The 13,290-nt window shown below is 43.5% G+C and overlaps 1 protein-coding gene across 10 annotated transcripts in view; it reads left to right on the forward strand.

Moving 5' to 3' along the window:
• ntng1a (netrin g1a) overlaps nucleotides 1-13,290 on the forward strand; it is an 83,081-nt gene that overhangs the window by 38,146 nt on the left and 31,645 nt on the right. For all 10 annotated transcript variants that reach the window (XM_028965842.1, XM_028965846.1, XM_028965850.1 and 7 more), the window contains exon 3: nucleotides 912-1,555. In XM_028965842.1, coding sequence (XP_028821675.1) covers nucleotides 912-1,555 — 644 coding nt within the window. The remainder of the gene's footprint in view (nucleotides 1-911; nucleotides 1,556-13,290) is intronic.

Here is a 13,290-nt window from a genome sequence, read left to right on the forward strand (position 1 = left end):
TGCTCGTGTAGATTAATGTCAGTATCAGGTTCTGAGCGGTGACCCTTCCCATCTCAGATGAGCCCGGCATCCCTCACAGTAACACCACCAGTGGGAGAGGAACAGCGGGGAGGAGACTTTTTTTTTTTTTTTTAAATTTCACTATCCCTCTGTGGCTTTCCAGACACAGTCTTTGACTCTGAACTGTGGATATTTCTTCATTTGCCCCGTGATTCAACAAAAGCACCTCTGGGCCTCTTTTTTTGTGTGTGTGTGTGCAAGAGCTCCGATCAAGGCTTCCTTTATGTGAAGGGATGAATGCTGGAGAGAGCAAACTGTAACTCATCGTTCCCCAGCCTGACCTTCAGAGAATTCCCGCTTCTAATGAAAGTTTGGCGAGGGGAATCCTCCTCTGCGGCTTTTTGAGTCCTCCTGGGGCCGTTCCACACTGACTGGTCTTTTCATAATTGCAGGGAAGCTATTATGACGAGTTTTATAAATCATGCGCCCTGAACAATTTGTAATATTAGCATGAGACTGTTTCTTTTTTCAACAGGCTTGTGGCGGAGGTGTGTGTATGAATGTGTGTGTTTGTCAGGGGTGGCTTCTTGACTGTAACAGCCCAATAAAAAATGGATGTGTCTCTCTGGGTGTTTTATAACCCCTCCTCATCTGGATTCAGCCCGTGGCACAGCTGGAGCAGGCAGAGGCTTCAACCGGCACATCAATTACACATGCGATTATGCCATGTCACACCGGGCCGCGGCCGCCATTACGCCGGGCGAGTCCTCAGAACCCGCTACATCGCTTTAACCTCTGCGGCCCGGTCCATTCAAAGCTAATGCTAAAGGGTCAGAGTGTCACGCAGCCTGTTTAGCTCATGCTCTTCTTGGTCACTTATCGTTCTCTGTTGTGTTTTGTGCTTCTCACAGGAAAACCCCTACATGTGCAACAACGAATGTGATGCAGCCACAGAGGAACTGGCCCACCCCCCTGAGCTGATGTTCGACAATGAGGGACGAAACCCAACCACGTTCTGGCAGTCCACCTCCTGGAGGAAGCACCCCAAGCCGCTACTGGTAAACATCACCATCTCGTGGAACAAGACCATTGAGCTGACGGATGACATTGTGATTACCTTCGAGTCGGGTCGTCCTGAGCAGATGATGCTGGAGAAGTCACTGGACTACGGGCGCACCTGGCAGCCCTACCAGTTCTATGCCACGGATTGTCTGGACGCCTTCACCATGGAGCCCAAGACTGTGCTGGACCTGTCCCAGAACACACTCCTGGACATCATCTGCACAGAGGACTACTCCAGAGGTTATGTGTGGAAAAATGACAAAATGGTGCGCTTCGAGATCAAGGACCGTTTCGCACTCTTTGCTGGTCCAAAGCTCCACAACATGGCCTCGCTGTATGGCCAGTTGGACACCACAAAGAACCTGAGAGACTTCTTCACCGTCACTGACCTGAGGTTGAGGCTGCTCAGGCCTGCGACCGGAGCCACGGGGGTGGACGAGAACAACCTGTCCAGATACTTCTACGCCATCAGTGACATCAAGGTGAACGGGAGGTAAGCCTCTTCAGAATGAGAGTAACGCAGTTGTTACTTTGGGTTTTGCCTACAATTCCATTCGCCTGAAAGCCTGTTCTGCACAGAGTATACACCCTTCCCCCTTCGCGCCTCCAGTTGAAACAAGAATGCGAAACGATGAAGTGTTTACTCATTAGGGACAAAAACGTTCCGAGATTTAGTTGCTATTTTCTCCAGACAATATGTGCTTCAGAGTGCTTCTCTGTAAAATTTATTTTACCAGCCACACTGACATCTATGTCCAATTTCCTGCAGTTGCACTTGGTTGAATGCAGTTGTTGAATGAGATTTGTTGCTGAACTGCCATGCAGCGAGTGTACTGACTTTATAAGAATTTGCCACACATAGACAGCTGGTTACAAGCATAAATAGAAATACATAATGTTTTAACATTTGTCACATTTTTTGCCATTTAGAAATATTTATTTATTTGTAGTCCCTTGAATATTACATCTCTCAATCGTCTAATTTTGCATTCTGACTAAGAGCAAATGAACCATTGTCTTGGACATATCAGGACAGTCAGTCAAGTGTCTAGTTTGAAAATGCCCGGACAGATCAGAAAATTGCACAATCACAGTGCCATGCAAATGTTTTTGTCGTTATTTGTTTAAGAAATCAGTTCGGCTAATGGTACAGAGGGAGCAGTTTTACAGTGCATGACTTTCAATTAAGCAAATGTGCTTGAAGGAGAGGCGGGAAATGAATGCTTAATTGTTTCTATTCCACATGCTGGATGATCACAGAACAATTGTGCAAACCTCCCCCCACACACTTTGCATAATAGGCTCAACACCCTCCCATTCTACTGGACGTCACTGATTATAATTTAGGAATCCTGTAATGATGTTTAGGCTATGGTGAGCGTGCAGGAGTGAGAGCGTTTAAAGAATCAGTCAATCTGTGACCAGACACACATCCTGACTGCCTAGCATATTGTGTATCGTAGGCCAGATGTCCATGCTCTGTAGGTGAGCTGCAGATCGACTGTCAATAAAAGACTGTACGGTTGAATTACGGTATGTGTGTGGCCTCAGGAGGACAAAAAAGATTGTGTTAAAATACAGGTGAATATACGATTCAAGTATCTTAAATGTGTATCGTATCGTTCAATCGTACAAAATTACTAATCTGACGCCATCTACTGGTATTACCTTTTTTGTCTAAAATGCCAACAATTAAAACATATCTCATATTCAGGTCAATATGTTGAATAAGACTTAGTGGACTCCATCATTGATAATAATTTGCACCAAGCATTATAAGATTTAAAACGCATTCTCTGTTAATGTTCCTGGTTATCTGCACGGTTCATTCCTCCTTTTCCTCCCACAGCGAATCAGTGTTCCATCCCGTCTCCATGCAGTGTTCCCAGGGCCCTTAAGCTCCTTAACCCTGAAATACAATTCTGCCAGGCAGCGTGTGAGATCTCAGCCTCGGCAGGGTGGAGGATGGGTGTCTTAGATCTGGCATAATTCGCTGGACCCTCTTTCCTATCGCATAGGAGGCCCGACTTGCAATTACGAGCTCTCGGAATCAGTTCTTCTAAGTGTGAAACAAAAGGAAGGAAATAGTGCAGCATTACTGGCTGCAAAGTAGGTCAGTGGGGAGGGAGAGAGCGGAGGAAAGGTTGAAAAGTAGACCTCTGTCTGTGCAGCATGCGCCGACTGCATACTAAAAGTTTGTTGTCTGGGTAGGGCTGTGAATTATTAATGCTGATTTCATTATAGTTAATTATGAATGGCAACGCGAGCGAAGAAATTGGGGAAAATAGGAGTGGATCGATACACAGCATTAAAAATAAAAATGAAGCGCGCATTCGCGTGATGGCGGTGAATAATGCATGGAACGGATAGGCAGAAATTAATTTGTCACCCCTGCTGCCTGAGTCTATCAGCACTATTTAAAAAGAGCTGCGGAGGGTAAAGGAGACGCAGATGGAAGAGACGGAGCCACGTTTTCTAATTACTAATTGTGTTGATCTCTTCTTCGTTCTACCACCACCCCCTTTCCCTGTCTTTTCCTCCTATCCATCATTCCCTTCCCTCCATTAGATCAATAAAGTGTAATTAAGGCGAGGGAATGCAGAGTTGGGCCGGAGCTCCCTGTCGCAGCCGACTCTGTCTCCTCTGACACACTGCCTTCCCCCCAGTCACTCGCTGAATTATACATGGAGCGACACGACCAGCCGCCCCCCCCCGACAAAACCCCAAATCCCACAGAAACAAGAGGCTCCACTAACCACCCAGGTTCCCTTTCTGCTGGGATGGTGTGGCTGACCACCGAAATGATATACCCTCAGCAACCTCTTTACCAACCAGTCCACTTTACCAGTGTCATTTCCTTTTTCTTGGTGATTTAATTGTTTGATTACAGTCACGTGGTATAGAGCTGAACGGATTGCCATAATTACGTGGCATTTATCTCCCTTCAACATTAATCTGTGAAGCTGGAATTAAATTAGGAAAAGAATAATGTTGACTTTCCTAGTTTTCAAAAACGGCCTTCAGTGGCAGAGATTAAATTTCCCTGGTTGCCATTTACACATCGCTATAATACAGCTTCAGGGGGGAAAGGCAGTGTTAGAAAAGTGTTTGGACTGCAGGTGGATTCATGATTTACTTTTTTGCTGGCTGGGAAGTGATTATACTTCTTCTTCTTTTTTTTACATTTTTTGTAGAGCTGGCCAACATCCTGTGGCCATATTAAACTGAGTTACCGTTTTTACCGGTTTTCTGTGGCTGTATCAGTCTCTCAGCAAGCCCCAGTATCTCTAAAACAGCACCTTGCAGAGTGGACTTTCACTCTGTCTGGCCCCCATTAACTACGGCTACAGCCAGAACGTGCCTTTGGTCTGGCCACAGGAAATACACTGTCAGTCAGGGCAAATTGTGACCCTGCAAAGCAGGAATTTCAGAGCATGGAAGCCAGAGGAACGGTGGACAAGGCGGAACTAATTCTAATTTAATCTTCATTCGTTTCTGAAGAAAACCACAGCACTTGAAATACCTGGCTTGCCAAGGTGGCCCCTAAATGTCATGAAGACGGAGAGACTAGACAGGCTAAGTAAGATAGGCTTTCTGAACACAGAAAAACAAAGAGGCATTACATTTATTTAATCAGAAGCTACAATTAGAAACAAAAATGGACCTCTTCCTCTTAATGCTTTTAATTAAGTGGCCTTCTGGAATTTGCACTAAAATTGATATTGATATGGTCGTCCAATGTGGGGATGTACAAGAGACTGTACATGCGATGCATCTTGCAGTTTTGAGAATAATGTAAAAACAGCATATAAATAGTGCCTGTAAATAAAGAGGAACGTGACAGAAACTCCCGTCTTCCTGTTGAAATAAACATCTGCCTGGAGAGAAATGTTCCTCACTCGGCTTTTAGATGCAAATGAACTGCATTTCTGCATGCATATACATATTTACATTTTCTAACAGCGCTGAACAGTGGAATCATTAAATCATCTAAAAATAGCGAGACCCCGTAGTGACCTGTGAGAAGCAGCTTCTCTCTCAAACAACAAACCGACATTGCTTGACAACAAACATAAAAAACTGTCTGAAGCAGAGATTGAAAAACTGAGCATACAGCGAATTCTGGTGACTCCACACGCACCTTTGATTGCCAACTACTGTAACAAGCCACGGCGTTTTCTTCTGCGGCCTCCTCAAATAGTTCATGACCATCTGAGTTGGCGAGGTGTAGAGACTAGAAAGGTTTGCACGCCGCTTTTGAGGTCAGAACTGGAGGATGGTGGAGGGCACAAGCATCTTCGTTGCATTGCAGAGCTCTGGTGGGATCCATGGCAGTTGGTGGAGAAGGATTAGGCGACAGCTCAAACAACTGTTACAACAAGGAAAAGGGGAAAAAAAAGAGGACCTGGTCCAGAAGGAAGCGATGTACCTTGTGCCAAGGCAAACGTCACTATTTCTGGTAATAATGTTACTGCTATAGCCACATCGACCACTTTAAGCATCTCAAGGCATGGAATCAGAGCAAAAAAATAGATCAATTCAAGATTGGCCGCTGAGGGTGGACCAAGGAAAGCAACTCAGACTGCCAGAGACCACCCTTTTGAAATCATGCTGGAGCTTGGGAGAAGCATATGGAGATGTCCAACAAGAGGATTAAGGGAAATGTGTGATTGGTGAAAAACACCAAAGCCAGTTGGTGGCTTTGTGCAAAATGCATTTTTACAAAAGATACATCCATGGCATCACTGGAGTACAATTTTAGTGGCAGCTAGAAACTTCCAGATGGGTGTAGATCAAGAGGGACAAGTCATGAGCTAGTGGCCATTGGACATGAGAACTGATCACTTCTAGTTGAAAATATTTATATATTTGTTTTTAATTCCAGTACCCAGTGACCACATGTACTATGAATTAGGATCCAAGTGCATCACTAGATGCATGAATGCATGCATAAAAGTGTAAAACACTAAAATTACAATTATTAAAACATTTTGTACTTGCTTGCAGTTTGGATAGTTTTGTTTTCACTGGTTTGTATCACACAGTACAAACTCACTTCACTTTCAAAAATGCAGATGATATGGAACAGAATATTTGGCTAAATATTGGCCATTCAGATTAGTGTGGTCAGTTAGATGTTTTCTGCATTTTCATTCATGCTACGTGCGAGGTGGATGCTGTCTGAGGACAGCTGCTAACTCAGGACTGGTCATAATGTGATTGATAGTTTAATTGCAGTCCCAAACACAAGTCACTTTTTTTCCCTCCCCGCCTCTCCCCAATATGGTGTCATGAGAATTGAGGACAGATAATCCATTTGTGCTAATTTCCAGATTTTTCCTTTTTTTCTCTCTCTATCTTCTTGTCCTCTGGAACTCATTGGGCATGCCTCGTCTGCTCAGTTTGACTCTCGTTCCATAAGCATCTCTGTTAGCATGTGCTGGGGTCGGCACTTTGAGCTCCTCTGCATCAGCACATTTGATTTGTCTCGTTGACTGGAGCCTTAGCAGTGAGGGCTGCTCACTCATTTACAATTACTGTCTTGCATCATTTCATCTATGCTAATTTCCCCCTAGGAACATTATGAATGCTTATCTGTCATTTACTTGTCTTGCATTATAAGCATTATGCAAAGATCAATATACACACATTGGCATTCCCATCTAAGAAGTACTTGATGTCGTTTTCTCATCTTGTATGGATTGCAAAAGTTGAGCATTGTGTGTCCCAGTGTCTCGTTAAATATATTCTTAAAACTATATTATTTTTCAGTATGTGTTACACATCAAACCCATCATGCAAACATTATCACTGGACCTTTAGTTAAAAATTATAGTGATCATGACAGCTTTTGGAATCTTGTTTTAAACTGAAAATGAATTTATTTGAAGATGACAGCAGTAAGGTATAATTATTTAAATTATGTCATTACATCACTTGCATCTTTTAAATACATTTGTCACATTTAAATGAGATAAATGAGTGTGCATTTCATTTACATTTACATTTACAGCATTTATTCATTTATGTGCAAATTTCATTTATGTGCAAAACATTGAAAAACATAGCGTAAATATGGTATTGTATCAACCAATATGGTATTACAGTATTGATCAAGTACATGTATAAAAATAATCATTAAAAAACAAAAGCCAATTAGGCAATTACACAGTTGATTTTTTACTTAGTTTTCAAGCAACTAATTTATCTCCCCTGTTCTATCTCACTGTAATTTATGATCCGGTCATTTAGTGTTACAATATAATTTTATAATGGAACACAGTTATTAAATAATCAAAATTAGCTGTCCATGGTGCTGATTCTTGGTCAATTCTTTGACAATTTTACATCCCATTATTTAAATGAAAATGTACTGTATATAATGAATACAGCATAGAATGGAATAGATAATGATAATATGGATGCAAAACTGGTGCTTATTGATATAATAGTGATGCTCCTTTCACACGTATACTTTACTTTTGGTCACATTGCATTCATATTGCATTCAGTCCATTTTTTCCATAACAAGAAGTGTTTAATGTTCAGTGCTACATCCTGTGTGTCTGAGGTGATGTGGTCCAGGAGGGATTGTGGGTAAAAGGAACTTCAGTGAAGTGGAGATGATGCGTAATTACAGCCCCAATTGATTCTGGCAACTCATTCATCATTCCGTCATCTTGTTATCCACAAACGCTATTTCCATATGTCAGCTCAGCTAAGAAAACAATTTAATATGTAAAAATACACACTTGACCTAGCAGATCTTCCAGGCATTCACAGCAGTTCTTTCCCTCAGGGGAATCAAGATATCCTCACAATTCTGTGTCCTCATCAGAAATCCTCTCACTTGGATTTCTGGCAGAGAAAGGAGCAAAAAGATATATATCTTAAACAGAAACTTTAAAAAGGGTTAAGATTTCCATGGAAGATTTGTGTGTTAAAAATGAAAGATTTACCTTTGCACTTAAAATGCTCAGGGGGCCGACCTGCTTTCCAAGATTAATGTTTCACTCCTTTGTGATTGATAGTGCTCAACCAGCCAATCTGCTCAGCCTCAGAAGCCACAAATCTCAGCTGGTCGCCACGTCCGCTCCATCTGCATCCCAATTCACCCAAATACTGACCTTGACTCCTCTACGACTTCCGTTAAGGCCGATTGCACCGAGTCTCCTCCTGTGCCAAGTTCCCTTTGATCACAATCCCTTCCTCCATCTCTCCCGTCAGCCTCTCTGTGCCCCCACTGAACCAAGTTTCTTCCTACTTATCACCAGATCTTAGAAACCAACTCACAACTTTTTTTAAAACACAGACTTCTCTCTCTTCCATCTTCCAATCTCTCCTCCATCTGCTCTGCTCAAAGGCACCTCAGTGGCACCTTGGCAGCTCGAGATTCGAACCGGCAACCTTCTGATTACGGGGCCGCTATCTTAACTCCTAGGCCAACACTGCCACCACTAAGTAGAAGATCTGAGTTGTTCCTGTTCAGGCCATACAAGCAGAAGCGCTTTTCCCCATTACTTTCCCTCCACCTGCTTCCTCTAGCTGCTGCTCATCTTCTGCCGGTCGTGATGGAGAGGCAGGACAGACTCAGAGACACGGCCTGACATCTGACTCCTCATCTCCATTACCATGCCTGCTGAAAGAAAGGCTATATTTTCAAGCCTCAACAAGTAACTTCAGCAGTCGCACTACTTGGACACCTTTCATCTTTCCCTCTCATTCTTTCTCTCCTACTGTATTGACTGGCTTTAGTGGCATGGTAGTGTCGGCAAAGAAAACCAGCTACAACAACAGCAGTAACTATCAGCAGCACTGCCAAGCAATAACAAGTCTGACGTTGCACTCCTCTTGTCCGCCTTTCCCGCTATCCTATTATTATTATTTTAGAATTTGATTTCAAATGACTGCAGCAGAATACAGGGCCTCAGTACATGGATCTGCACTCAGAGCTGCTATCTCTCTGGGTTTAGGGTACCCATCCCTGGGGTTGTGGGTCATGATGTAGCAATCCATCCCCGATTCAGCCGTCTCACTTTGCTCTAAAACGTCCTCAAGCAGTTCACCTGTGAACCATGAAGGTAAAAACAGAGCAGGCGAGCGAGAGAGGGCATGCATGCGGGTGGGAGGGAGAGCGGGAGAGAGAGAGAGAGCTGGGTAACCTGCCATGGTATCTAGAAGGCCCAGCTGGCAGGTCCCATTCGTCTGCATATGGCTGTTGGCAAAGTCATCCGACTGCCGCTCCTCCGCTATCAGGACTGAGGGGGGGGCGGGCCGGAGCAGATGTGTGTCACATAGCGACATGTTACCTGCCAATCACCACTGTGCTCAGATGCTTAATTACTTTTCATTAAAAAAAACGGCTCCTGCATTTCTTCCCTCTGTCTTTTTCTTCTTCTTTTTTTTCTGTATTGTCGTTGGGAAATTATTGATGAGCGACTCGAGATGCCACTGCGAAAACATAAACTCTCCCCCGAGGTGAAAATCTGCAACACTGATATCAACATATCAAATCCGTGTGCCAGAAATAAATAGGCTTCAAAAGCTGAGCAGCATGTCCACTAATGGATGGTGCCACTTGATTACATTAACTCTTATGAAGCCACTTTGCAGCATTTTTACTGCCTCCCACGGCAGCAGGGTATATACACATGAGTGACAAATTAAAGGATAATGAGTGGAGGAACTTAAGTGTAGGGGACATGTTGGGTCCATTTTGCCAAACAGTTGTACTGGGAGTGTTGAGTATCCATAGTTGATGAATATGGATGAATGTGTAAATCATATGAAAGGATATTTGGTTGCCAGGTCCCAACTAAACTCCGGTGGAGTAACGGAGCAAGTCAGTTCTGTGAACAGATACTCTGGTGGGTTATACACATCGGTATGACCATACACTATTTCTAAACATTTAATTTCAGTGAGTTGGCAATGTATCTGCAAAATAGGGATGCCAAATCAAACCCCCTCCAAAAAAACTCCGACCATGGCATGGTTTTCACTTGTGATCTGTATTAGCTTTGAAGTGGATTAGGAGGTAAGGAATAATGAGTGAAATATTGAAAATTATATATTTGAAATTAAGAAAAAAAAAAACTGCAGCTATGCTGATAGTATTTTTTATCGCCTGTGCAGTTTCTCTGGAGGTAGAGTTTTGAAAGAACATAAGGTAGTGCACGCACACACACACACAAATACACGCGCACACACACACACACACACACACACACACACATACTGCTCTAAAATATTTATTAGAAAAACTGTCAGAAACGAAGCTCAGCTCGCAAGGCCAACATTGGGAAAGCATTAATTTATTAAGCCTTGATTATGTTTCTGTCCTCAATAGAAGACCATCAAAGGCCCTCTAAAAAACACAATGACCTCTCACTTGTAAAACCTACAGGCGAGGAGAATAGTAGGAAAATTGTTATTATAGCTACATTTTCCCACCTAAACCAGCATTAACCCAAAGGAATACAGGCACAGAAACACACAGACCTTGCATTGCATCTTTAAGAGGCCCAGAAAAGCAGGTGCTCTGGCTTGCATGGCCTGTGGGAATGAGGTGATTGCGTATTTCTAATAACAGCCCGAGCATTTGGGGGAGCCCCCTGGGGCTCAGCTGATTATTAGCCAACACACACGCACTCTCTCATGATACATTGCATAGCTCTCAAGCCACAGGATTTTTTTTTTCCTCCTCTGTCCTGGCCGATAGGCTTGGAAAATGAGAACAGCAAGCAGGAGTCTGAATGAAGCATTGACAAATCTACGTTTATATTTATTTGGCTGTTGCTCACACTGTTTCCTATTGGTTTCTGCCTTTCGGTTAGGCTAATCAAGGCTGAAGAGATGAATGTAGCCTGTCGTTTGGAATTGTGTGAAAGAAGTGGTAAAAATATGCAGCTTGGCTCATACATTCTTTTCTTTTTAGATAGTGTGTGTGTGTGTTAATGGAGGCCAGTGACAGAAAAGGAAGGGACAGGGCATTACTCATAATTTTTTGCTGTAGTTTGTGACACGTCAACCCGTTCGAGACTCCCCAGGTCTTGTGTTTCTCGTGAGGGGAGCGGGACTGGGGCTTTAGAGCGGAGGAGGGAGCGGAGGAGGGAGTGAACGGGTGCAGGGAGGCATGCACTGTTCATGCATTTAAATGACTCCGTATCCCCAGCCCATCACTCTGCCACACAAAGACAGGTGGAAATGACATCACCGGATCGTGCCCATGCACTCACCCATTTTATGTTATGGATGGTTACACTGACACTGACAAACCTGTGTTGTTGGCTAATGTGTGTGCCTGTAGATCAGTGTATCATGTGCATTATGTGCATTTACATATGCACGTATGCATATGTGTTTGTTTGCATCCTTAGGTCCATGTGTGTATCACCTTGTGTGTGAAAGTGCATTGTGTGTGTGGGCGTCAGAGTGTGTAAAATTTCCCTGGAGTCAGGGGTGCTGTTAGTCGCTCTGTAATAGAGAAATACTGCCTCCTTCCTGCAGATCTCCCAGACTGCTGTTCATCAGCTCCATCAGCATTCATCTCACTCTGCCCATCTTCTTCTGATCTCATCTCATCTATCGCACATACAAATGACACAGCACACGACCGGGGCTGCTGCCTGTCTCCTGTTTTTAACATCCAGAGATAGAGACGACAACAACAACAGCAACATGCTGGGATTAGATACATCACATACACTGATTTCTTTCCTTTTCTGGTAGTAGGGGTGTGGTAGCAGGCCACAGTGAAATAAATTAGCAGCCCACACCGCTATCACGTTGTAATTGAATTTTTATGTTTTGGGTTTGGAGCCGGAGACACGGTGTGCTTTGAATGACAAGTCAGCCACACGCAGACGGCCATGCCGAGCTCAGCGCCATATGCTGCTTAATAAACAGGGAAGAGGCTAGGGTGAGAGCAGAGGCGGTGGTTGGCAGGGGTTCATTGCCCAAAGATAGTGTGAAATTCCCCCAAAAATGAAATAAAGTAAAAATAAAAGAAAAGGGGAGACAAAAAAAAAAAAAAAATCAGTGTCCTTCAAACTGATTTTCAACTAGAATTTACATTGAGAAGCTCTTGACTTGGACAGAGGCCATTAGCACACGCCGCTTTAGAGCATCAGAAACTTCCTGCACGAGCACAGCTTTAATTTTCTCTCCTAAAATATGAAAAGGGGACCTCAATGAGAGCACTGAGGCATTAGCGGCCTGGTTCTTAAGAATGGCCTTCCTGCACACATTAAAAAAGTCAATTTCCTCCATTGTGCTCCAGTGGGTAGAAAGAAGGGACTTCGTATTAATTTTCTTTTCTCCTATATATATATATATATATATATATGCAACCCCTGCTTTGGTGAAAGGCACACATTCAACATTCATAGGGTGACCCACTTAATTAATGGTGAGGCTCATGGGCGTGCAGCTGGGTTTTCTTTGCCCTGCCTTCCGGACTCAACTAACGCGTGCCACTGTTACCACATATTCAGGACTAATCCTCATGGTGACCTTACACTCGTGTCCACCCCCATTGGGACGAGTGTCATCGAATGTTTCAGATCGTAATGTGTCCGCTATTCTTTTTGCTTTTGTAAAAACTGTGTTTTAAAAAAATGACCCCCAATTTTTTTTCCTCCTAACCCCCCCAACTGGAGAGTTTTAAATATGAGTCCATTCACCAGCAGCCAGCTTGAACACTTGTAACTACAACAAAAATGAATCTGAGTGAGGACATTCGAGGTGATATTGCGTCTCTGCATTAAATTTCACTACATATCATGTCAAGTTCAACCCGACCGGCAAGATATTATAACTTGACTGTACCGGTGATGTGTAAATGCATGCAGTGCAGTTGACAGGCTATAGCTTTAGTTCTCTGTGACTAACCATGTCTATTTTGATAAACGTGTTTAAATGGACATGCATTTAGTGAAGGCCTAGCCTTATTCACATCAGTGGCACTGAACAAGACTATATGGGGCAGAAGAGCGATGACGCTCTTTTCGCTGCTGGACACAGAATACCGGTTGGCTCGCGACCTTGGCCACATCTGCACATTTCCTGGAGATTCGGCTGATGGATTAAGAGTCTTTAATCATCACAGTCAGGGAGTCTTGGCAGTCGTAGCTTCGCCAAATTAATGTGCTCGCGCACTGAGGATGGCCAAGATTTCCCTGGTTCTTTCTCTTCCGCTTGTCAAAACACCAGTACTCTCAGCAATAC

Source organism: Denticeps clupeoides, chromosome 2 (assembly GCF_900700375.1).
Source record: "Denticeps clupeoides chromosome 2, fDenClu1.1, whole genome shotgun sequence".
In the NCBI taxonomy this organism is placed as follows: domain Eukaryota; kingdom Metazoa; phylum Chordata; class Actinopteri; order Clupeiformes; family Denticipitidae; genus Denticeps; species Denticeps clupeoides.